Source organism: Ictidomys tridecemlineatus, chromosome 15 (genome assembly GCF_052094955.1).
Source record: "Ictidomys tridecemlineatus isolate mIctTri1 chromosome 15, mIctTri1.hap1, whole genome shotgun sequence".
NCBI lineage: Eukaryota > Metazoa > Chordata > Mammalia > Rodentia > Sciuridae > Ictidomys > Ictidomys tridecemlineatus.
Window position 1 is genome coordinate 44,712,793 of NC_135491.1, and position 23,243 is coordinate 44,736,035.

At 44.3% G+C, this 23,243-nt stretch overlaps 1 protein-coding gene across 3 annotated transcripts in view; it reads left to right on the forward strand.

Moving 5' to 3' along the window:
* The window catches only part of LOC101964711 (tRNA-dihydrouridine(20) synthase [NAD(P)+]-like), a 41,092-nt gene that overhangs the window by 13,976 nt on the left and 3,873 nt on the right, over window positions 1-23,243 (forward strand). For 2 of the 3 annotated variants that reach the window (XM_021721679.3, XM_013366122.4), the window contains exons 6-12: window positions 888-948; window positions 11,081-11,128; window positions 16,078-16,143; window positions 16,323-16,393; window positions 18,606-18,692; window positions 20,100-20,268; window positions 22,287-22,408. In XM_021721679.3, coding sequence (XP_021577354.1) covers window positions 888-948; window positions 11,081-11,128; window positions 16,078-16,143; window positions 16,323-16,393; window positions 18,606-18,692; window positions 20,100-20,268; window positions 22,287-22,408 — 624 coding nt within the window. Of the gene's footprint in view, window positions 1-887; window positions 949-3,377; window positions 3,405-11,080; window positions 11,129-16,077; window positions 16,144-16,322; window positions 16,394-18,605; window positions 18,693-20,099; window positions 20,269-22,286; window positions 22,409-23,243 lie in introns of those variants that run through there. The other variant, XM_078032553.1, reaches the window with a different exon arrangement.

Here is a 23,243-nt window from a genome sequence, read left to right on the forward strand (position 1 = left end):
TAAGAGTGGGTTTTAGAGTTAATGGTTTGCTACTGGCTAACTGTGTGACCTTAGGAAGTTACTTAACCTTGCTGATTACTTTGTTCCTTTCTATGTGAAAGGATACCAGTAGTAGTAACATCCTCTGGCATAGTGTAGGGCAAGTGAAATAAGGCATGTTATTTGGAAAATGTCACACATTGGGAGTGCTTAGTAAATGTTCCCTTCTGATATTGATGATAGTGGTAGCAAGAAGAGACTCGGGCAGTAATTGCTTTTGATCACAGTCTGTTAAAATCAGAGAATGAGGTCAGAGTTCTTTCTGCATCTGATAATTGTTTGCAGTAAGCTACCCGTGTCACCCAGCAACTGAAGGCAGTCCTGTAACTTCTACCAGAGGAGTTGCTCTGGCAAAGGGCTCTTGTGCTTATGTCACATCTTTGCCTTAGCAAATAGCTTTCATTAACCCAGTGAGAAATGCTGCCTTGGAATTAAGTTTAGCATGAATGTAACTTGGTATTTGAGTTATCTGACACAACTCCATTGTAGCAAAGACCTCAATACCTAGCTCTTTTCAATGTGTAGATACATTATGTCTTTCCTCTGGAACTCTGCTCAGATGAAGTCTGTCATTGAGTCTGTTTCTTGAATCCAGACTCACAATGACAGGTTTATGAGCACATACTCATCCATGCTTTTTACTCTACTTTCTTCCCACAGTTTGAATGTTTTTTTTTAATATTTACTTTTTACTTGTAGGTGAACACACAATATCTTTATTTCATTTTCTTATATGTTGCTGAGGATCGAACCCAGTGCCTCATGTATGCTAGTTGAGCACTCTACTTCTGAGCTACAACCCCAGCCCTTTAATGTTTATTTCCTTTTTGCTTTTCATGTTTTTCCAGAGAAAATGATGTAGCTGGTATTGACGTCAACATGGGCTGTCCAAAAGAATATTCTACCAAGGTAAATTGATTTCTGTATATTTCTCAGAAGTATCCTATGGAGATTAAAGGAAGCTAACAAGACATGATGGCTAGGTACAGTACCCAGTTCTGGACTAGATCCTGAGCTGGGTGAAGAAAATGCTTGAAAGTCTGTTAGTGGATCAATGGGCACAACTGGCAGGGCTAGGCATGGTGGTCCATGCCTGTAATCCCAGTTATTTGGAAGGCTGAGGCAGGAGGATTGCAAATGTGAAGCCATCCCAGGCAACTTAGGCAGACCTTGTCTCAAAATAAAACAATACAAAGGGGCTGGGGATGTGGCTCAAGCGGTAGCGAGCTTGCCTGGCATGTGTGTGGCCCGGGTTCGATCCTCAGCACCACATACAAAGATGTTGTGTCCGCCGAGAACTAAAAAATAAATATTAAAAAAAAATTAAAAAAAAAAAAACAATAAAAAGAACTGGGGATGCAGCTCAGTGGTACAGCATTTCCCTAGCATGTACAAGGCCCAGGGTCAACCTCAGGTACTGTTTAAGGAGAAAAAAAAGCCAAGAAAAATAATAGGACCTGGGCTTTGTCAAGATGCTGTGTCATATCAGAAGAGATCAGACCAGAAGGCTATGTTAAGCCTGAGAACAGAATGGAAAGGCACCCTTAAACTTGTTTCTGATGAGGAAATGTGGTCCTTGAGGAAGAGTTATAGGACAGATGAGAAGAGTGGCATGTGCAGGAGCATGGAGGCCCCTAGGTGGTGAAGACAGAACTGTGAATGGCTCATTTTCATCAGAGGACTGGGGAATGGGAGATGAAGAGGGAGCAAAGGAACATAGGATCGCAAACTTTAGTTGGGATCAGATCAGTTGGACTTGGACTTTGGTATCTTTGCCCGCCCCCCCCTTTTTTTTGGAGCAGAGAAGCCATGTGTCTGGTGGATTAGAATGGCAAAAGGCCAGAGGTTTGGATATGGGTATTGGCTGGCAAATTGTTGGGTGTGTGGTGGTGGGATAAAGTGGTTGTAGTTCAGGAAGGATTGACTGGTAGCCAGGAAGCAGGCTTCTTTTTCTTTAGCTGTGATCAGATGTTGAAAAAGGACAGGTTTGGAATAGATAATAAAAGCAGGTTGAGGTTGCTGAGTGTAAGGCATCAGAGCAGAAGGTCGACAGTGTAGACATAGTAGATGTTCCCCTGGCCTAGTGTTCAGAGTCAGCCACTATGCTCTGAGAAGTCACCCAGCCTGACACCAATGCTTTAGGTAAAGAGGCTTCAGAATGCCTGCCTGCCTGCTTAATAAACCAGAGGGCTTTGTGGATATTACCTTCAAAGAATTAACAGAAATTTAAAATTATCTATGAGCAGTTGAAAACTTATTGCTGTTTTTTCTCATGACTGTGTGCTACTCAGTTCTATAAGGAGCAGAGTTGAAATGATTTGGAATGATCTCCTGATGTCGTGAGAAGAACAATGAGAAGAAATTCAAATAGCGTACTACTGTATACTGAAGGAAAATGGGAAATGAGTATTTATATATGTTGCCTTTTTATTTATAGAATATAATTGAAAAGACAAACAATAAACCAGGGACTTTGGCTACTTCTGGGGAAGGAAACTTGAGTTTTATTCAGTGTTACATAGGCAGTACATTTATACTCTAGGGTGCTACTTAAAATAATGAGCAACTGGCACTAGCCAGAACAGATACCAACCAGTAGCACATGCCAGCTACTGTCTTCTCTGTCCTCCTGCTTTAAAAAGTATAAAAGTGTAGATTGAACAGGATACAGTGGTACATGCCTATAATGCCAGTGACTCTAGAAGGTACACAGGAGGATCTCAAGTTTGAGGGCAATCTCAGCAATCAGCTCCCTGTCTCAAAGAAAATTGAGATTGTCAAATAAAAAGTCTCTTATCCCTTAAGTAGGGAAAATTGTTACTTTGTTACTTTCTTAACTTTTGAACCTCTTGCATTTTGAATGTGTTATCTATTCAAAAAAAAGGAAAAATTAGAAAGAAAGGAAGGAAATTCCATTGTGGAAAATTGCTGTGAAAGGGGCAGTGAGCTTGAATTTTAGATCCTGTAATTCTTTAAGGGCTTCATTGTGTGTGTGTGTGTGTGTGTGTGTGTGTGTGTGTGTGTGTGTGTGTGTGGTGAAGGACAGATGCAGCTGGGTGAGTGCCCAGGCTTCCTTGAGGCCTCTAAAGTTTGTATCCTCCTGCCTCTAAAGTTTCTATCTGAAATGCAGAGCTAAGGGCTCTTCCTCCCTGCCAATTCTCAAAATGCAGGCCCAATATGTCCAGTTTGTGGTGATTTTTTTGGGGGGGGCGGGTACCAGGGATTGAACTCAGGGTCATTTAACTACTGAGCCATATCCCCAGCCTTTTTTATTTTTAATTTTGAGACAGACTCACCAAGATGCTGAGGCCGGCTTTGAACTTGTGATTCTCCTTGCTTGCTCTCCCAAGCTGATGGGAGTATTGGTATGCACCACTGTACCTGGCAGTCTGTGATGATTTAATGTACTCTTTGAATCTGTCATCCTTAAGCATGAAATTAAAACTGTAGGGCTGGGGATGTGGCTCAAGCGGTAGCACGCTCACCTGGCATGCGTGCGGCCCGGGTTCGATCCTCAGCACCACATACCAACAAAGATGTTGTGTCCGCCGAGAACTAAAAAATAAATATAAAAAAAAATAAAATAAAACTGTAACAACTGAACTTAAACTTTCTGAGCACATCCTGTGAATATTCAATAGTTATGTAGTGTATATACTGTATTTATTGTATTTTTCTCCTCTTTATTTAGATTTTTAAAATATTTTTAGTTGTAGATGGACACAATACCTTCATTGTATTTATTTTTACATGGTGCTGAGGATCGAACCCAGTGCCTTCCACATGCAAGGCGAGCACACTACCACTGAGCTACAGCTCCAGCCCCTCAGATTTTTAAAGATTCCCTCCTCTTTTACTTTCCCGAGATGCTAATTATTAAAGTAATTCATTGTATTGGCTAGAACATAGGAAATGTAGAAAATTCTATCAAGAGGGCTCTGTTTGTGGCTCAGTGGTGGAGTGCTTGCTGGAATGTGTGGGGTACAGGGTTTGATTCTCAGCACTGCTTAAAAATAAATTAAATAAAGACCCATTGACAATTAACAAAATTAAATAAAAAATAAGAAATTTGTAAAGAGAGCAAGGTATCATGGCACATGCCAATAATCCCAGCTCCTTGGGAGGCTGAGACAGGAGGATCACAAGTTTGAGGGCAGCCTGAGCAAGTTCTGAGACCTTGTCTCCAAATAAAAAAAAGAAAAGTGCTGGGTATATAGATAAAAGGTAGAGCAACCCTGGAATGAATTTCCAGTAGTGCAGATGGACAAAAGAAAGGGACAAGAAAATTGTTGTTGATAATGTCCTGAGAATGGGAAGCGTGCACTTAAAAAGAATTTACTCGATACCAGTGCGAAGGAAGAATACAAATGATAGCTTTTAAATACAGTCACTGTCTCTGCCGAGCTCTGAAAACTCAAGTTCAAGCTGCATTAGTTTCCCATGTCAAACTGAACAAGTCCCTAGTTGCAATGCCATTGCAAATCATTTGCAACCACCAGCAGGGATTCTTTCAAATTTTTGTATATTTGAATAACTGTATAATTAACAACAGCAACAATAAAATTTTTTATTTCTTTAAAAAAATATGAGTAAAAATTTTTAAAACGATGCATTAAGTGTTATAGGTAAATACAAGACCTCTCTACAGAGAGGCTCAGCTAGCCAGCTTCTTTGACATTGGTCTCTTGGTACAAATTTTGGGGCTGGGACAACCCAGAGACTTTTCTGCCTCTGTTGGAGCTCGGCGTTTCTTGGGAGCCTCTCTGGCTCTCTGGGTTGGCTTCTGAGTTGGCTTCTGGGCTGCCTTCTGGGCTGGCTTCTGGGCTGGCTTCTGGGCTGGCTTCTCTGCTGCCTTTTCTGGTTTGGCCTTTGGTGGAGTGGCCAAGGGAACATCTCCGTAGAGCCGGTAGCCACCAACCAGGCAGTATGTCTCTCCATGCCAGCCCACCTGGGTTTCTCCACATCCTCTGTAGAGTACATGGTAGTAGGCAGGTGTAGGAGGAGATGTGGAAGGCACTGCTGCTGGAAAGAAAACAGAACTTCTGAGACACTTCTGTTACTTGTGTTTTGTGTACTCAGCTGCTAGTACCTCCCTCTCCTAATCTTTCCTGTTTCTGAATAAAGCCCTCTTCTCTGCATAGCATCCCAAACATAGCCTTTGCCTGTTAACCTCTATGGTTGCTTTGCCTGTCTCCTCAAGGGATGCTTGCTATCAAAGTAATTGAGTTCTGTGGAGCCAATGGAAGCATGAGGATAATAGTCAAACCTCAAAATTATCCCAAATAACCCTCCCTCAGTCTCTCCCTTCTACAACTGAGAAAAATATCTTAAGGTCTGTCATTTCTGAGTTTTTAATGGAAATAATTTTCAAGGTTTGGAAAATCTGGTCTAATATAAATTGGATTAGAACCCTTCCCACCTTAGCAGCTCCCTGTGGGACCCATTGTTACAGTCTGTTTTAGCCACACTGAATTCTAGAATAATTTTTATAGATTTTTGTAATTTTTTTTTTCTGTGGGATGGGGGTTGGCTACCAGAGATTGAACTCAGTGGCACTCAACCACAGAGCCACATCCCCAGTCGTATTTTGTATTTTATTTAGAGGCAGGGTCTCGCTGAGTTGCTTAATGCCTCACTTTTGCTGAGGCTGGCTTTGAACTCACAATCGTCCCCTCTCAGCCTCCCGAGCCACTGGGATTACACGTATGCACCACTGTGCCCAGCTGCTTTTTTTTGGGGGGGGGTTATGTTTTGCTATGTTTCCCCAGATTAGACTCGAATTGAGCTCAAGCAATTCTCCTGCCTCAGCCTCCTGAATAGCTGGGATTATCGTTCTATACCACTGTGCCCGACTCTACCACTTTTTGATGGCTATATACTGGGGCAGAGGGATTAAGAGAACGAGATCCAAATTCTCGATACCAAGTTTAGGCTCAATAGCCTTTGCACATCCATTTCTTGAGACATCGTTTCCTCAGAACTCCAGTCTCTGTATCACTTCACCTCTCCCCCAGGCCCTTCTGTTCTTCCCAACGGCATGAGAACACCCTTTTTCTCAGCATTTCAGACTGGGATGTGAAGGGGATCCATGTGAGTGTATCCATGACAGTATGCTATAGGTGCCTGGGTCTGAAGGTGAGGTTCATGAGAGACTGATAGCCCTTCCTCAAATGCTCCAATTATCCCTGGATAACAAAAGCACACTGGGCTTCTATAAGACTCTTATTAAGAAAGGATCTGAGAATGAAGCCTCCTTCCTGTTTTGGTGATGAGTGCTCTCACCATGTTGCCCAGGCTTCATTATGTTTCCGCCCAGATGCTTGAGCCCAACTCGTAGGCTCAGGTACTCTTTCCATTTAGCCACCCAAGCAGCTGGGACTATAGGTGTGTACCAGACTATAGCTGTGCTCTGAAGGAAGCATTGGGGGAAGCTACAGGGGAAGGCTAAAGATTAGAACCTTTCTGAACACTTGCCCTCAGCAGTGAGCAGAAACACTGTGGGTCCTTGAGGGAGCACCAGACCATTGGTCTTACTCATGGGTAGGGAAGGTCTGAGGTGTGATGGGGAAACCCCAAAGGAAGATGTGGCAGTCAAGTGAGGTTGTATATTTACCAGGAGCTCCATTACAGATGCCTGGCTTAGGCCTACCTGCTGCTCTGCTCTCCCAGGGGACAGCAGACAAGTTAGATTGAATATAAAATATTCGGTCAGACATATTCTCTGAAGCAACTAGACACTTCGGTGTCTTGTAGAGAACTGGTAAAGAAGTTTCTTAGCTTTAAGCTGCCATGGAAACTGAGGCTTGTGATGTCATCACTACCCAGTGAGATCACAAAAGGAATGTGTGTCTTGAGTGGCAGGCTTCAGATCCTTCCTATTTTATGGAAAACAGGGTGAAAGAAGCAAACTCTGCTTCGACCCTCCCTTCTGACCTTTCGTAGTCAACTAGTCTGTCTGTGTAGCAAAATGGGAGTTGAGAACAGCCCATGACCACAGGTGGCATGAGAACCCAAATTATTAAACTGGTCAGTCATGATTAAATACAGAGACAAGTAGGTTGCATAGCCCTGATGCTAAGTATTTAAGTGTTGGAGAGGCAGAGACTTGAGTAGATTATTTGTTGGGGGAATGCTCCTTGGAATGAGCCTGAATGTAAATTAAGATTTGGGCTTGCATGGTGGTGTACACCTATAATTCCTTTCACTTGAAAAGCTGAGGCCGGAGATTTTTTTAATTCAAAGCCTGTCTCAGCAACTTAGTCCATAAGCACTTCAGTGAGACCCTGTCTGCAAATGAAATAGAAAAGAAGGGTTGGGGCTGTTGCCCAGTGGTAGAGACAGGCACCTTGGGACTTCATTCTTCCCCATAGTTTAATCCTTTAATGAGTTGGAGGTGTGCTTCAATGGTAGAGATTATTATTATTATTTTTCTTTTGGTACTAAGGATTAAATCGAGGGGCACTCAACCACTGAACCACATCCCTAGCCCTATTTTGTATTTAATTTAGAGATAGGGTCTCACTAAATTGTTTAGCACTTCGCTTTTGCTGAAGCTTGCTTTGAACTTGAGCTCCTCATGCCTCAGCCTCCCGAGGTGCTGGGATTACAGGCCTTGAGGTGCTGGGATTACAGGCGTGTGTCACAGTGCCTTGGAATTGTAGAGCCTTGAAGTGTTTGCCTAGCATGTGTGAGGTCATGGGTTTGATCTTGGGCTCCATAAAAAAAAAATGAAAAACAAATTCTTTGCACCCTCTCCTTCTTAGAAGTTAGGTCTCAAGCACATGTTAAGGGCCAAAGTCACACAGGTAGTGTAGAAGTCTGCTTAACAGTAGGGTTTCATGTTGTTCATGTTGGGGCTCCAGATTTATAGCTAATTTGGCAAACTTGTTACATTTCAAGCTGGTGGACAATGAGAAAGATGTTAAAGGTGCTCCAAGGAAAATGAGAGCCTCCAGTGAATTTATAAAGCAGGAATGACAGGCCCATTTTAATGTAAAATTTGAAACATCTTCATGACAAAAGGACATTACAAAATTACATTATCATTTCAGTCCCTGTTCTTCAAAAAAGGAAAATAAACCATGTGTAGTCATTCAAGAAAAAGAAAATAAACTCAGCTGATTCTTTGTTCTATACGAGGCAATTTGGAACGTGAATTATTAAGTACATTGAATTCTGCCCCATGATAATTATAGTTAAGGCAGCCCGTGAAAACATCATTTATTGCTAGAAATCATGAAATGACAGAAAATCAAAAATGCATTTTATTCTTCACATTTTATGTGAAAGACTATGCTACTATGGTCCAATGCTCAATTACTCCAATATTGGCCAGTAGCTCATCTTTCAAAACAACAAGCAGCCCCCAGGCCCTGAGAGGCATTAAGAGCACCCTAGCTGACAAGTTGTTCAACCTCCCAGGACACCAGGAAAGATCCCTAATCCAGAATCCCATTTTAGTTAGCCAAAATCAGGCTTGCTGAAGCCAGTGTGCTCTCACTGAGGATGCTCCTCCTGGAAGCCGCCTTCTTTGTACAGCTGCTAGTTCAATCTTCTGAACCAGCCTCACAGCTCACGGATGGGTCATACAGCTGATGACTGCACCTGGCACCTCACCTGGCACGGCTCACCCTCCTTGCTCTGTGAAGGGGAAAATCATCATTGACAAGAGCTCTACATGGGTGCTGTCTAGTCTCTGAGAGGCTACATCTGTGTAGGGCAGAATGTCTTGGGATCCCTTCCTGAAGCACTGGAAGATACCTGCCCTCATTGAAGCTGGCATTTGCCCCTGAAACCTTAAGTGTTTGATCTTGTGGTCATCCACAATATTATCCCAGCCAGTTCACAGTGCTGGAACCGTTGTAGAACACCAGGACTGTTCCTGAGGATCCAGTCTTGTCTGCTTTGTCATGCTGCTTGAGGATCTGCACCAACCTGTCACCTTATTTGTTCTCTTCAGCCTCATAAATGTTTGTCTGACATGAAGCTTAATGCAGTGGAGCTTGGAACTGGTGATGGTGGTGAGAGAGTCCAGGATTCCGCCTTAAATTAGCAACTGGCCCATGCCTTCAGATCTCATGTTTGGGGCCAACCTCAGCAGCTTAGGGAGTCCCTGTCTCACAAAGGATGGGGACGGTCTGGGGTTGCAGCTCAGTGGTAGAGCACTTGCCTAACATATGAATTACTAAGTTTGATCCTTAGCTTCTCATTAAAATAAATAAGTAAAATCATGTTTTGTGTTATTTTTTAACTTAAAAAATGGATGGGAGATTTGGTAAAGGACCCCCAGTACAAAAAAAAAAAAAAAAAGTATAGGTGGAAAAGTCTCTTGTTCCTTAAGGAGGGGGAATCTTTACTTTTTTATGTTTTGAATCTCTCATATGTTTAGTGTGTTATCTATTCAAAAAAAGAAAAAAAGAAAGGAAGGAAGGAAGGGAATTCTATTGTGAAAAATTGCTGTGGAAGGGCCAGTGAACTTGAATTTTAGATTCTGTGATTCCATAAGGATCGGCTGGATTTTGTGTATGAGGGGTGAAAGACAGATGGAGCTGGGTGAGTTCCCGGGCTTCCTTGAGATGTCTAAGTCTTGTATCTGTGGCCCTCAAATGCAGAGCTATTGGCTCCTCCACCCTGCCAATTCTCAAAATGCAAGCCTAGCCAAATCTGAGGTGACTCTTTTTTTGTGTGTGTGTGCCAGGGATTGAACCACAGGATGTTTAATCACATTCCCAGCCCTTTTTGTTTTTAATTTTGAGACAAGAGTCTCACCAAGTCGCTGAAGCCCACTTTGAGCTTGTGATCTTCCTTGCTTACTCTTCTAAGCTGCTGGCAGTATAGGTATGCATTAATGCACCTGGAATTCTGTGGTGATTTAATTTCCCTCTGATTGAATCTGTCATCCTTGATGTGAAATTAAACTGTAACATCTGAACTTAAATCTCTGAGCACATTATTTGAGCATTCATTAGTATGCAATATGTATACTGTATTTATTGGATTTGCTTTCCCCTTCATTCAGATTTTCAAAGATTTCATTCTCTTTTACCCTCCCATGAGATACTGATTACTAAAGTAATTTATTGTAATGTCTAGAACATGGGAAATATAGAAAATTGTAACAAGAGCTAGGTATGGTGGCTTATGCCAATAATCACAGCTCTTTGGGAGGCTGAGTTCAGTGGTAGGGCAAGCCTAGATTCAATTCTCAGTACTGCAGAGGGAAAAAAGAAAAGGGCAAGAAAATTGTTGGTAATAATCCTATTATAATGAGACAAACATTGTTAGGGTTGAGTTTTAAGTGTTTCATATATGCAGTTTCTGTTTTCTGGTATTTTTGTTTGTTTGGCATGTATCTGGATCCTCAAGACTGGGACACTGTTGCTGGCTGAGGAGAAGGGCCTGGACAATGTTTGTGTCCCTGCAAGACTTTAGTGTTGGTACTAAAGCAAGTATTGGGTATGTGAGGAAGGAGTATTTAAATCTCATCACTTAAGGAGGATCCATTGTCTTTTAAGGTCTTGGAAGATGGCAGGTTTAGTTTATTATGACACTGAGACCTGAAAAAGAATTTTTTTTCTTTAAAAAAAAATCCAGGTGTACTTAAACATCAAACCACATCTCTATTCCTTTTATATTATTTTATTTTTTATTTTGAGACAGGGTCTCCATAAATTGCTTAGGGCCTGGTTATGTGGTAAGACTGATCTTGAACTTGTGGACCTCCTGCCTCAGCCTCCCAAGCCACTGGGATTATTGGCATAATCCAGCCAGAAATTCTGTAGAGCCTACTTCTAGAGATCCATGGGTTTTGCCAAGGGCATCATTGTGGTGACTTTAGAATTCATCAGATTCCTGACCTTGTGATTATGGGCATGAATCTTGCTGTCTTCCTACTTGTTTAGGAAAATGCCAGTTGTCAATGGACCTTGGTTACAAGGTTTGCATACCATGTTACCATAGGAGGCGGGGGGGGGGGGGGGGCGGGCAGGAGCCAAGGAGTATCCTCCAACTTAAAACAGACCTTTCTTCTTGTTCTCTTTAGGGAGGAATGGGAGCTGCTTTGCTGTCAGATCCTGACAAGATTGAGAAGGTAAGTTCTGCATGAATGAAAGCAGCGTCTTCAAAACATGGCTATGAACTAGAGTTGCCTAGAATGCCTCTCTCCCCATTCCAGATTTACTGAAGTTCCCTTAGTCTATCCATTTGCGGCCTGGAAATTTTTTAGAAAGCTTCCCAGTGCTAGACGCACTGATGCACACCTGTAATCCCAGTGGCTCGGGATTACAAGTGTGCAAAGTTTTTCCAGACTTCACACAAACATCTTTATTTTGAGAAAATTTCAGCAGGTGGTCCTGAGATGCTCCCACGATGAAATCAGGGTCCTAAAACACCAAGCCTGGAACACAAAGCTCACCCACTCACCCAAACTGCTGGAAGATGGTAGGTTTAGTTTATTATGACACTGGAACAAAAGTTCAAAAGTTGGCCCTAGCAATTTTAGCAAGGCCCTAAGCAACTCAGTGAGACCCTGTCTCTAAATAAAATACAAAATTGGGCTGGGGATGTGGCTCAGTGGTCAAATGCCTCTGAGTTCAATACCTGGTACCCTCATCCCCCACCTAAATAAAAAGCTTCCCAATGGTTTTGACATGCAGCCAGGTTTGGAAACCCTTGAGCCAGCGTACAGCATCCTTGAGTTGTATAAAAGCCTGGAACTTGGGCCTTGTCAACTAAGAGCCAGAGAGCCTGAAGACTGGGCTAGAGACTCCTCTGTGTTGTCTCTCTCCTTTCTAAAATGCTCATGAGAGCAGAGGCTAGACCACCTTTGGTGAGGGTAGGCTCTGTGTGTGTGTGTGTGTGTGTGTGTGTGTGTGTGTGTGTGTGTGTGTTTGGGGGGTAGGTAGATTGTCCTCTCTGAGGGGCCTGGATGAGAGTAGCAGGAGGGTTCTCCTCCATACCACTGGAGTCTCCATCAGTTCTTTGAGAGCAAGCCAGGTCAGGGTCCCATGAAGCAAGCTGAAGTTAGTCTTTCTTTATTTCCCTTCCTGTGGTGATTTTGCAGAAAGGCTTAATGAGTCCCCTGGGTCAGGTTGGTATTTGCTATCTAGTGCTGTGGGCTGCTAGGGGTTGTGGGGGTGATATTCTGCCATATCATACCATATGTACCTTTTCCCTTCCTTTCCTTTCCCAGCTCATCAGCTGTCAGCTTGTTGCTGATCGTAGCTCCTTTGTTTTGCTTTTCATTCACCATCCCTACTTCCTTGTCCAGGATTTGAGCCTCATGGTGCTTCCTGCAGATTAGAGTTACTTGGGACTCAGATACTACCAGTAAGAGCTGCCCTGGTTTGTTCTGGCTGTTGCTGTTCAACCGTGTATATTCTTTCTGTCCAGCTGTCTCTGGGATATAAGAGGACCACAGTATGTGCTGGCTGGATTCCTTCTGATTTTTCCCACATACAGCCACATATGATGTTCCTCTAACATGCATATAATGTATCCTTATCATTTCTAGGGTAGTTTCCTTTCAAAGCATATTCCAATGTTATTTTATTTGTCCCTGAAACCCCTTGAGGTACACAGGGCAGGCATTCATTAGCTGCTGCTGCTTTTTTATTGTTGTTGTTGTTAAAGCAATCTTACTGTGTTGCCCAGGCTGTTCTCAACTCATGGGCTTAAGAGATCTTCTGCCTCAGTCTTCCAAATAAATGGGACTGTTGGCATGCACTACCATGCACAATTACAATCTCATTTTGATCAAAAGTAATCAACTAGTCATGAGTGGTGGCACACTCCCAGCAGCTTGGGAGGCTGAGGCAGGAGAATCACAAGTTTGAAACCAGCCGCAGCAACTTAGTGAGGTTATAAGCAACCTATTGAGACTCTGTCTTAAAAATTTAAAAAAAAAGGGGGTCTTGGGATATGGTTTAGTGGTAAGGGCCCTTAGGTTCAATCCCTAGTACCAATAAGAAACAAAAACAACAGCAACAACCCCCTCCAAACAAAACAAAACAAAAACAGAAAAATAAAGCACACAGAGAGAAAAATGATTTTCTTCAAAATCATATTACAAATAAGAGGCAGGCAGAGCCAACTTTGGAGTCATAGTCTTGTGATTCCTAATGCAGCGTCTGTGCCCCTTCTCAATGACATCTTCCATTAAAGGTGCCTGGCTTCATTTTTAAATGTCTAACCACAGTTCAATATGCAGCGGAGTTTGGAACTTCCAGTGAGACACCCATGTGCAAGATGGAGTGGAAATGGATAGCCATGATGTCAAAGCAGTTAAGAGAGGGGTCCTCAGCACATGGGCATTTTCTTATCGTCTGACCTGGTTTCTCTGACCAATGCTGCTGGCTCTATCCTTTCTGATGTTCCTCTTTGAATGAGGTACATTTATTCATGAAGCAGTAGAGATGCATTCCAGATGCTTAGTTCATTCTGTTTCTTCTTGGGTGAGGGAATCATATAGGTTGGCTAAATGGGGTTTGCCTCATGGAGGGGAAGTTGCAGGGTTGCAGACTTCTCCTACAAAATCCAATGTGATTTTTGCATGGGGCGCTGGATTCAATTTAAGCCCAGATTGTACTAGCAGTTTGGGTGAGTGGGTGAGCTTTGTGTTCCAGGCTTGGTGTTTTAGGACCCTGATTTCATTGTGGGAGCATCTCAGGACCACCTGCTGAAATTTTCTCAAAATAAAGATGTTTGTGTGAAGTCTGGAAAAACTTTGAAAATACTTAGTAATACCACTGAACTAATACCACTGAACTATACACTTAAAAAGGGCAAATTTTTTTTGGGGGGGGTGGTACTAGGTATTGTACTTGGGAGTACTCTGTCACTGAGCTATATACCTAGCCCTTTTTATTTTTTATTTTGAGACAGAGTCTCATTAAGTTCCCCAGGCTGGCCTTGAACTTGTGATCCTCCTGCTCAGACTCCCAAATTGCTGGGATTACAGGCGTGTGCCAACATACTGGGCCCAAGGTGGCAGATTTTATCGTATATAAATTTTATCTCAATTGAAAAAAAAAAGATGCTATCTGTTGAATTCTCTAACCTTGGAGTAGATAGGGATGGGGGATATCAGTCTATTGAAAAAAGGTTCCACTAGGTAATGCTAGTATACTTTCCTTGGATTTAGACCCTCAGTTTTAGACTGTAGCTCTTAGTGATATATGGTCTCACCCCCATCCAAGTTTTCTGTGCATCTTCTGGCTGTCCACAGTATCATTTGTGTGAGTGAAGTTTCTTGAGTCATAGCTACCAGTGAGCAGGCCCAGAACTTGAACTCTGGTCTCACTGATACCCAAGTCTGTGGCTTCCAATCTTCCCACCTGCTTCCTCCTCAACAACCTGGGGAGATAGGGCTGCTTTTTCCCAGGAGGCCAGTTGATCTGGTGAGGCAAGCCTTGGATTGATGTTCTGCTTCTCCACTCAGATATAGGCTTGCCTCTTGTCCTTTATCCCCAGAGATCTTCACCGGGACATGTGGTGTGATGTGGACATGGAGAGTTGTGTCCAGAAGAGTTTCATGCTAGAGCCTGGCTGGAGGACTGCCTCCAGTTGCTGTTTCCCCTCAGTGCTGCCCTTGCAAGTGGTTAGGGCTTTTGGTTACCTAATCTCCTTCCTTGTCCTTAACATGAAATGAACAGAAATTCTATTCTACTTGGTTAAAATACACTAAAAGGAAGTCCTGTAAGACAGAGCATTGGATCAGACCAGCTGGTGCTTCTTAAATTACCGAATATCAGAGGATTCCAAGTGAGTGCTTGCAAGGGAACTGTCGATAGGTGTTGCCTTGAGCCAGAGATAGAAGGAGAGTAAGAATTTTTATTGTGTCATGATGGACCTGGCAGTGCCCTTTTAAGACCTGCCACGGTGTCCTTAGGACCTCAGGCCCAGTCTCCTGAGGCAGCACCTGTGGACTGTTCCTGCCTGCCTGTCAATTTTGCCTGGTCCAGCAGGCCCTGTCTTGCTCATGAGCCATCCACTGGTCAGCCCAGTCTCTTGGTCTGTTATCTTCCAGAGTGGCTACCTTAGCCTGTCCCTGAGAAAAAGTCCTCCTCTGTTCGTTCTCTGCTTTCTGCTGCCCCGCCAGTCTAGAAGACTGGCAGCAGTCACCTAGGTATCTCTTCTGCTGAACAGAGGTTCAGTTCTGGGAAAGTCCTTGAGATCACCCTGTTTCCAACTTGCCTGGGTTGAAATTTTTTATTTGGGAAGAAGATAGCAATGTCACAGCCATGCAGTGTCATTTGCATCTCTCTCGATCTCTGATTCTTGTGAGGTCAGGTCTTGCTGCCTCACTGACACTTTCCTGTATGGCTTCTTGATGTTTTTTTGAAATCCTTTTCAATTATTATGCAATAAACACTTTTTAGCTTGTTGAAAATGTTGTCCTTTTTTTTTTTTTTTTTTTTGCCAGTTTTATTCCTGTATATCTGACATCTCCAAAGAGGAATGCAAGGGCCCAGGCCTTTAAAGGCCTTCCTGCTTCCTCACTCTACAGGGCTCAGGACGCACTCAGGGAACATTTCCTTCCCTTCATCCAGAGGAGAAGTTGCCAGCCTGTTCTTATCCAGGGCTGTGCCTCAAAATCATATTGAAAATAAAGTGTGTGGTTAGAAACACATATTCCTAAGCCCTGCCCCTATAGAAATAACAGGATAGAATATAAGAATTTGTGTTTTTTAAGCTTTTCAGATAATTCTGATGCTTGAACCTGGCAAAGGATTACTGCATTCCACACAGGAATGCACGCAGATCCATTCACTCCCTAGTTCATTCAGTGTATTTAACAAGTACATATATACCATTTTGTGCCAGGCAGGGATCACTGGTGTTGGGGCTGAAGCATAGAACAGAGGCACATTCCTTGCCTCATGGAGTATTCCATGTGTATGTGTGTAACAGATTGATATATACATTGTGCATACATGAACTCTCTGTGCCCCTGAAATGCATAGATCTGTAGCAGTATACAAAGCGGTGTGGAAGTTTGTTCTAGAAGAGGTAGGTGCTCCTGTGTGCTCCTCTTTGCAGATCCTCAGCACCCTTGTTAAAGGGACTCGAAGACCTGTGACCTGCAAGATCCGTATTCTGCCTTCAGTAAGTATTGTATTCTATTATCTCAAGGTCTGTTCTTTCAGGTGATGTTGGATTTGGGGATTGTGAATGATTCATGAGGGATGAATTAGGTTTGGTGGAGGGAGTAGAGTTGAGCCCAATTTAGGAGCCAGCAGCTATAACACTGGGGCCCCAGTAACCACTCTTGTGATCTTCCTCAGCTAGAAGATACGTTGAGCCTTGTGAAACGAATAGAAAGGACTGGCATTGCTGCCATCACAGTTCATGGGAGGTGAGTGATTGCCTTTTTAGAGACTGACTGGCTGAGAGATTCCTCAGCCATTTTTATAGTCTCTCACTTACGTATTTTGCCTGCCTCTGCCCAACTCTTTGACAACCTGTGAGTTCAGAGGGCACTCAGACTCCTTGAATGGGCTTACATTTGTCTGTGTTTCTTTTATTGAGCACCTATTGGTGCTAGGCCCTTCTCTGAGCTTGAGAGACACAGAGAAAGAGAAACTCCCCATCCACATTGATATTGAAGAGATGGAGTGATTTGCTCAAACCTGTATCATGCAGACAGAAAGTGGTGGAATTAGAACTCTCACTCTGAAGGTTTTCTTTTGACTTAATAAAGCAATGGCTTCTCCCTTGAATGACCACAGACAGATGGCTATTCATTCATTTATTCATTTATTGTGGTACTAGAGATTGAACCCAGGGGTGCTCCATCACTGGACCACTTCACTAGCCCTTTTTATTTTTTATTTTGAAACTGGGTCTTATAGTTGCTTAGGGTCTTGCTGAGTTGCAGAGGCTTACCTTGAACTTGTGATCCTTCTGCCTCAGCCTTCCACTTCCATTCCACAGTATGCCACCACTCCTGGCAAGATGGCTGTTCTTTTGAAGACATAGCTGCTTTGTAGCTAATGTGTTCCTTTAAGAGAGCCAAGGTGTTTCTGAAGGCTGCTCTTGGTTTCCCAGTCAAATCTGCTCCCTGTGCCCAGGATGTCCTTTCATAAGGAACCCCAGACAACAGACTTTGGCTGGTGACTTCTTGTCTCTAAGAAATGTACCTTTTGGGCTCAGGACTCTTATGGAAGAATCCAAGTTGCTGGTTGTCATTTTGACAGCCTTTTCAGAGGGCATCCAGAGGTCCATCATATACCACAAAAAGCAGAGCTACTCAGATTGAAGGCATATGGGGAGGTGAGAGCCACACATGTATTTACATGCTCTCCTTTCTTGGGCAGTAGGCTTTGGGCTAAAATTGCTTGGTGCCAAATCCTATGTCTGCAGCTTATTAGTTGTGTATCTTTTGGGGAATCACTTCTCTGAGTGCCACAGTCCTAATATGGAAATGAAAATAATTTCTTTTTTATAATTCTGTCATGAACTGTTTATGAGATTGTAAATAAAACCCTTGGCACATAGCCTGGCCATAACCTGGCATTATTCTCTTAATAAAGGAAGATTTTTTTTTTTTTTTTTGGTGCTGGGATTGAACCCGGGGTGCTTTACCACTGAGCTCCATCCCTAGTTCTTTTTTGTTTTTTTAATTTGTTTTGAGACAAGGTCTCACTGAATTGCTGAGACTGGCCTTGAACTTGCAATCCACCAAAGAGGCTTTTACCAGAAGCAGTAGGAAGACAGATTTGGGTTAGTTTTAGGAAAGACTTTCTGACCACTAGAGCTGTTGAGGATGGGCTAAAACTAGCTGGGGATAAAGGGAGACAGAGGTGGAAGCTGAGTTGGCAGGACCTTCTGAGGAATTCAGGAATGTAGCAGAGGGGACACACTCAGAAAAGACCTGTCAACCACCTCGCCTGCTTATCTCTAAGCATGGGTCAGGCGTTGCTTCAGAGTCCCTAAGACTTGCTCACTCATGCACAAGAACTGCTTTCAGTCAACTTTGGAAGGAGGGGCCTTGGGTCATGTCCTGCTTCCCCTGTGGTTTATCATGACAGCCAAGCTCTGTGGCTTGCCCTAGCTGCCCTGGGCACGGGGCCTACGGTGTCAGGTGCTTTTCCCCAGGATCAGCTGTGGAACTTGGCTTCAGCACAGGCAGCTGTGTGGGAGTGATCAGTCTGAGCAGTAGCAGCTGTTCCCAGTCCCTTAGAATAAGACTGGGACAGTCGGGGCAGCATTCTTATAGCACTGTCTCTCATCTCTGGTGGAGGCAAGGGGAAGTCAGGGAAAGCAGCATGACCTTGGTTGCCAAGCCATTTACATTGGCCTCCTGCAGTCATGCCTTGCCTGCTGGCCTCTGAGATTTGGACTTGCCTTCTCAGCATGGACCTCGGCTGCTCCTACTCCTCACCACAGAGTTCTTCCCTAGAGATTAGGGAGGCCATTCCTGCAACCTGTCCTTGATGACCACATGGCTACCTAATCTTCCTGAGGTTCAGTAGGGAGGACAGTAGGTCTTAGCTAAGATAAACATGGGTGAGCACTCAGCCTTCAGCCCCATCTCTCTCTCTCTCTCTGTCTTTTTTGTCTCTAAGGAAGCGGGAGGAGCGACCTCAGCACCCTGTCAGCTGTGAAGTCATCAAAGCCATTGCTGAAACCCTCTCCATTCCTGTCATAGCCAAGTAAGCCTCTCGTCTTCCTCGTTTACTTTTTTACGCCCCAACTCATTCAGAATGGACTTGAGCAGGCATTTAAGAAAAGGAATGAGAACATTAAAAAATGACCATAAGGGCTGGGAATGTGGCTCAGGCGGTAGCGCGCTTGTCTGGCATGCGTGCGGCCCGGGTTTGATCCTCAGCACCACATACCAACAAAGATGTTGTGTCCGCCGGAAACTAAAAAATAAATATTAAAAAAATTCTCTCTCTCTCTCTCTCCTCTCTCACTCCTCTCTTAAAAAAAAAAAAATGACCATAAAGGAAAAGGGGGGGAAAAAGTGGAGCAAGATGCAGAGTGGTAAATGAGGCAGAAAAGTGACTAACAATTAAGTCAGGCCACTTGTGCTCTGGTGAGCGGCTAATGTAGGGTGCAGGGCAGCTCAGGGCCCTCTGATGCCTGAGCTTGGGGAGAGTGATAAGGTAGCTGCTGAAACAGACTGATGGCAAAGTAATGTCATACCCAGGGTGACTCGTGCATGGTGCAATGGTGCAGGGGATTATGTTCATAGGGCTTTGGCTCAGGGAAAGTAATGTAGGTCACAGAAACCCAGAGAAGCACTCTGGGTAGTTATAGTACCAGGAATATGGACCAGCAGGTGTGAGGTACTGACGAGCAGCCCAGAGGCCACACCCACTTGGTACTGGGGAACTGGCTTGTGTTCAGTTCAGCCCTGCACCTAAAGGAGTCTGGGAGGTTGCATACAGGGAAGCCCTGAAAAAAGGCATACCTGATAGGTGGGAGGGAAGAACTAAGGGTTGGGGTGCAGCTGGGCACTGTGTCCCCCAGGTAGTAAATTTTGGGGGTGGCTTAGAGAACCCTTGAGCCTGTCATTTCTACTGTCATCTGAGGGTTCTCGCCTCATTTGACTAGATCTGGACAGAGACTACCAGTTTCCTGATGAAACAGATGAGGACAGAGCACCTTCTGAGAGGATCCTGGAGCATCAGGGCAGAGGAAGGGGAATTATGACCTAATTGGCCTTCTTCCAGACCCTCATGATCACCAGTGTATCCTCCTTTCCAGGGTTTTGACCCAGTACTTAGAAGACATATGGGTGGCTACTCAGTTTTGGTGTTTTAATTTCATGTCTTCAGATGTAGGCTGGCATTTGCTACTGTATTGGATGAGGGAAGAGGAGGAAAGTAAAAGGTCTGGGATACCTAATAAATACCAGGCATGGTTTGGATTACTTTACATGTGTTATCTTACTTAGTGAGATTATAATCTCCATTTTGCTGAAGCTCTAATAACTGAAGTGACTTGGCCAAAACCCCACTGTTAATGAGTGGCAGATCAGGAAGTTGCCTTTTTCTGAAAATACTGGTAGGTTCCATAATGAAGACACACCTAACCCTCCTGTTGCTTTTCAGTGGAGGATCTCATGAACACATCCAGCAGCATTTGGACATAGAGGAATTTCGACAAGCCACAGCTGCCTCTTCAGTGATGGTAGCCCGAGCGGCCATGTGGAACCCATCCATCTTCCTCAAAGAGGGTCTGCGGCCCCTGGAGGAGGTCATGCAGAAGTACATAAGATATGTACGTGTCTGCACTTTTTCAAAACCCCCATTTCTGTCTGCCACAATCCTTCAGAGAGCACTTTATGGGGGCCTCCAGCGGCCAGCAGCCCCTGTTGTTCTGCTCCTTTCCTTTTTAGCTCTTGGAGTGTGGCACTGAGTCTCATCAGCTGCCAAATGAAGAGAAGATGCTAGGATGTGTGCCCCATCATCATCTTCTAAAGCTTTCAGAGGTATAGAGGTCATAGCAAGGACCTTCTGGATCCAGGATGCTGCTGAGACCCCACACACGATATTGTCTTCTTTCTCCCTCACGCTCCACATGTCCACCTGCCCATGCACATGGACAAAGAGGTTTTTGTGTCACTGAAGACAGTCATGGCTCTGTGTTGGAACAGGTGCAGCCAAAGCCAGGAAGAGCCATTGTAGTAGTCATTGCTGGAGACAGATTATCTCTATAGAGATTTCTCACGTTATTTGACTTATCTGTCAAAATCACTTCTAAAACTTTTCTATTGCTAATTTCTAAGATGCTTTGCTATGAGTTAGGGAATAATCTAACTTTAATGCTCTACTTAATGAACAGAATTTTCTAAAGCAGTTTCTTTCCATTGGGAGCACAATGGTAGCACTAGGGGCATTTCCCTGCAAAGGAATTTTTTTTTTATTTTAATTAGTTCACACCTGTCCTGTTTTCCACAACTGTGGGACTCTTCTACACATCTATAGGCAGAGACTGAGTGGTCCTCAAACTCTTCAGTGAATTGGACCTGGGTGGAGAATGTAGCTCTTGCTCAGAGCAGGCTTCCACCTTCTTTAATCCTAGGGCTTACTTGCATGGAGCTACTTATGTCCTCTTTAAGTTATGGCCATGCATGTGGGGTTCCCATGGCCGAGCAAGCTGGGGATGGTAGGAGGACTTGAGCCTTTGTCCAGAGCTGGGAAGCCACTGTCCTAGAGCCTCCTCTCTTCAATGCTACAGCCCTCATCCCCTAGGTTCTGGATGTACTGTTGGGCAGTTTGGTTACAACCAGTTCTCCAGTGGTCTGGGTCAGCTAGAGGCAAGGGACTTTGCCTCGTCCCAGGTCAGCTTTCCATCTCTTCTGGCCAGCTGGCAGATGTATAGCAGAGAAGACATGTTTAGCAGTGCTGAGTCTGCTCACTGGGTGAAAGGTGATGTTATTACTCCTGCTTCACTGTCCCTTGGCAGCTTTCAAGAGGGTGTGTTGTCAGAGAAAGAGAGTGGACTTAAGTGTCAGCAGGGCTGGCTTCTGGTCCAGCCAGATGTCTTCAGGTCCAAATAAGCTGAATCATGGCTCTGCTGCTGGCTGGGGCTTACCCACTTATTTCCCATTTTGTCATGAGTATATCGTAGCACCTTCCTAGGCACTGATGATAAAGACTCAGGCAGAGATTCTAAAGTATATAATTTTAGAGAGCAAGGGCTAGGAGGAGAATCTGAAGTTTTTATCTACTATTGCTCTCCTACCCTATCCTTGACCATGTGGGTGTCGATGGTACCCTTGGGCAGTCATCTTTCCTTCCTGAGACTCACTTCCAAGGCTGTGGAGTGGAATAATAGCTGCACTTTGTATAAAGATATGAAGTGACATATAGTATATCAAATATGCTGGTAAATGGAGCTGTACCCTACCCTTGTAGGGGAAGTTGGAGAGAACTTAATCAAGATGTCGGAAGAGAAGGTACACCAGGCTCTAAGAAGACTCTTACCCCTGTCCTTGGTGTTCCCCTTCCCTGTAGTAGGTTTTCCATCATAGTCCTTGGTGGCCAAAGCAGGACAGGGATTCCTGCACTTCTAGACCTCAGGCAAGAAAATGTATTTCTGATTGTGGGCCTTGACTGTGACTCTTAAACTTTGTACCACCAGCTGGAGGAGTAGATGGCTTTTATGGGGTCACACTGCCTTGGCTGTAAGCATATCTCTGATGCCCCTTGGAGCCTTTTTTCTTGCCACCGAAGCCTAGCTCAGGCCTTGGCACCTGCTGGTAGCAGATGGGCTCACACCAGTTTTCTTCTCAGGCGGTGCAGTATGACAACCACTACACCAATACCAAGTACTGCTTGTGCCAGATGCTGCGGGAACAGTTGGAGTCACCCCAGGGAAGGTTGCTCCATGCTGCCCAGTCTTCTCAGGAAATTTGGTAAGAAGGGCAATGAACTATCCATCTGTCTTTGCAGATGTTTCCCAGGCTTGACCTTGAGCCTTATGATGGCCACAGGGTGTCAGGCTACCTAACTTCTGGACGGTGATCTGTAGGAGTGAGGTGATGGTACAGTTTTGCCTCATAGAGTGGGATACTTTCAAAGCTTTGGAATGTTCTAATCCTAGACTCATCTCAACAATAGGGTTTTGTGAAGTAGGGCACTAGTATATTAGAGGAATGCAAAAGATAGGCTTAGGAATTCTGAGGAGGAAGGGGCTTTTCCATTAACAATCCCATAATATGCCAGGCTATAGTCAGGAGAGGTAGGGCTATTGAATGGAGCCTCTGGCCTGGGCCTGTTCCCACACCCATTACATTGCAGTTTGAGAGGCCACTGTTTGGTCCTCCAGATCTGGTGTAGCTACAACTCAGGTGGTTGACACTGGAGGTACTTCATAGCTTAGCCTAATCCTGGCTACCTCAGTTCCAGTTAGGTCCATGGCAGCTCTTTGAGGCCAGATGGGAAGTTGGGAACCACTCAGTGGTCAGGCCTCCATCTCTTCCTGCCATGGGCTGACATAAAGAAGCTGCATAAATCCCAGGTGCTTAATCAGTATAGGGAAACTCTATCACAGCTGCTGGGAATACCCACTTGTCTGGTCATCATGGGGGAGAGACTGTAAGTAGTGGGGGTGACCTTAGGACCTTTTCCACCCAGCCCAGCTTCCCTGCTCAGGGACATTCATTCTAGCTTCCTGTCTAGGTTAATAATGGGCTGGGCAGGAGGCTTTTGTTCTGGCCAGGCCCTCATGGCATTTGGTGCAGTTGATTC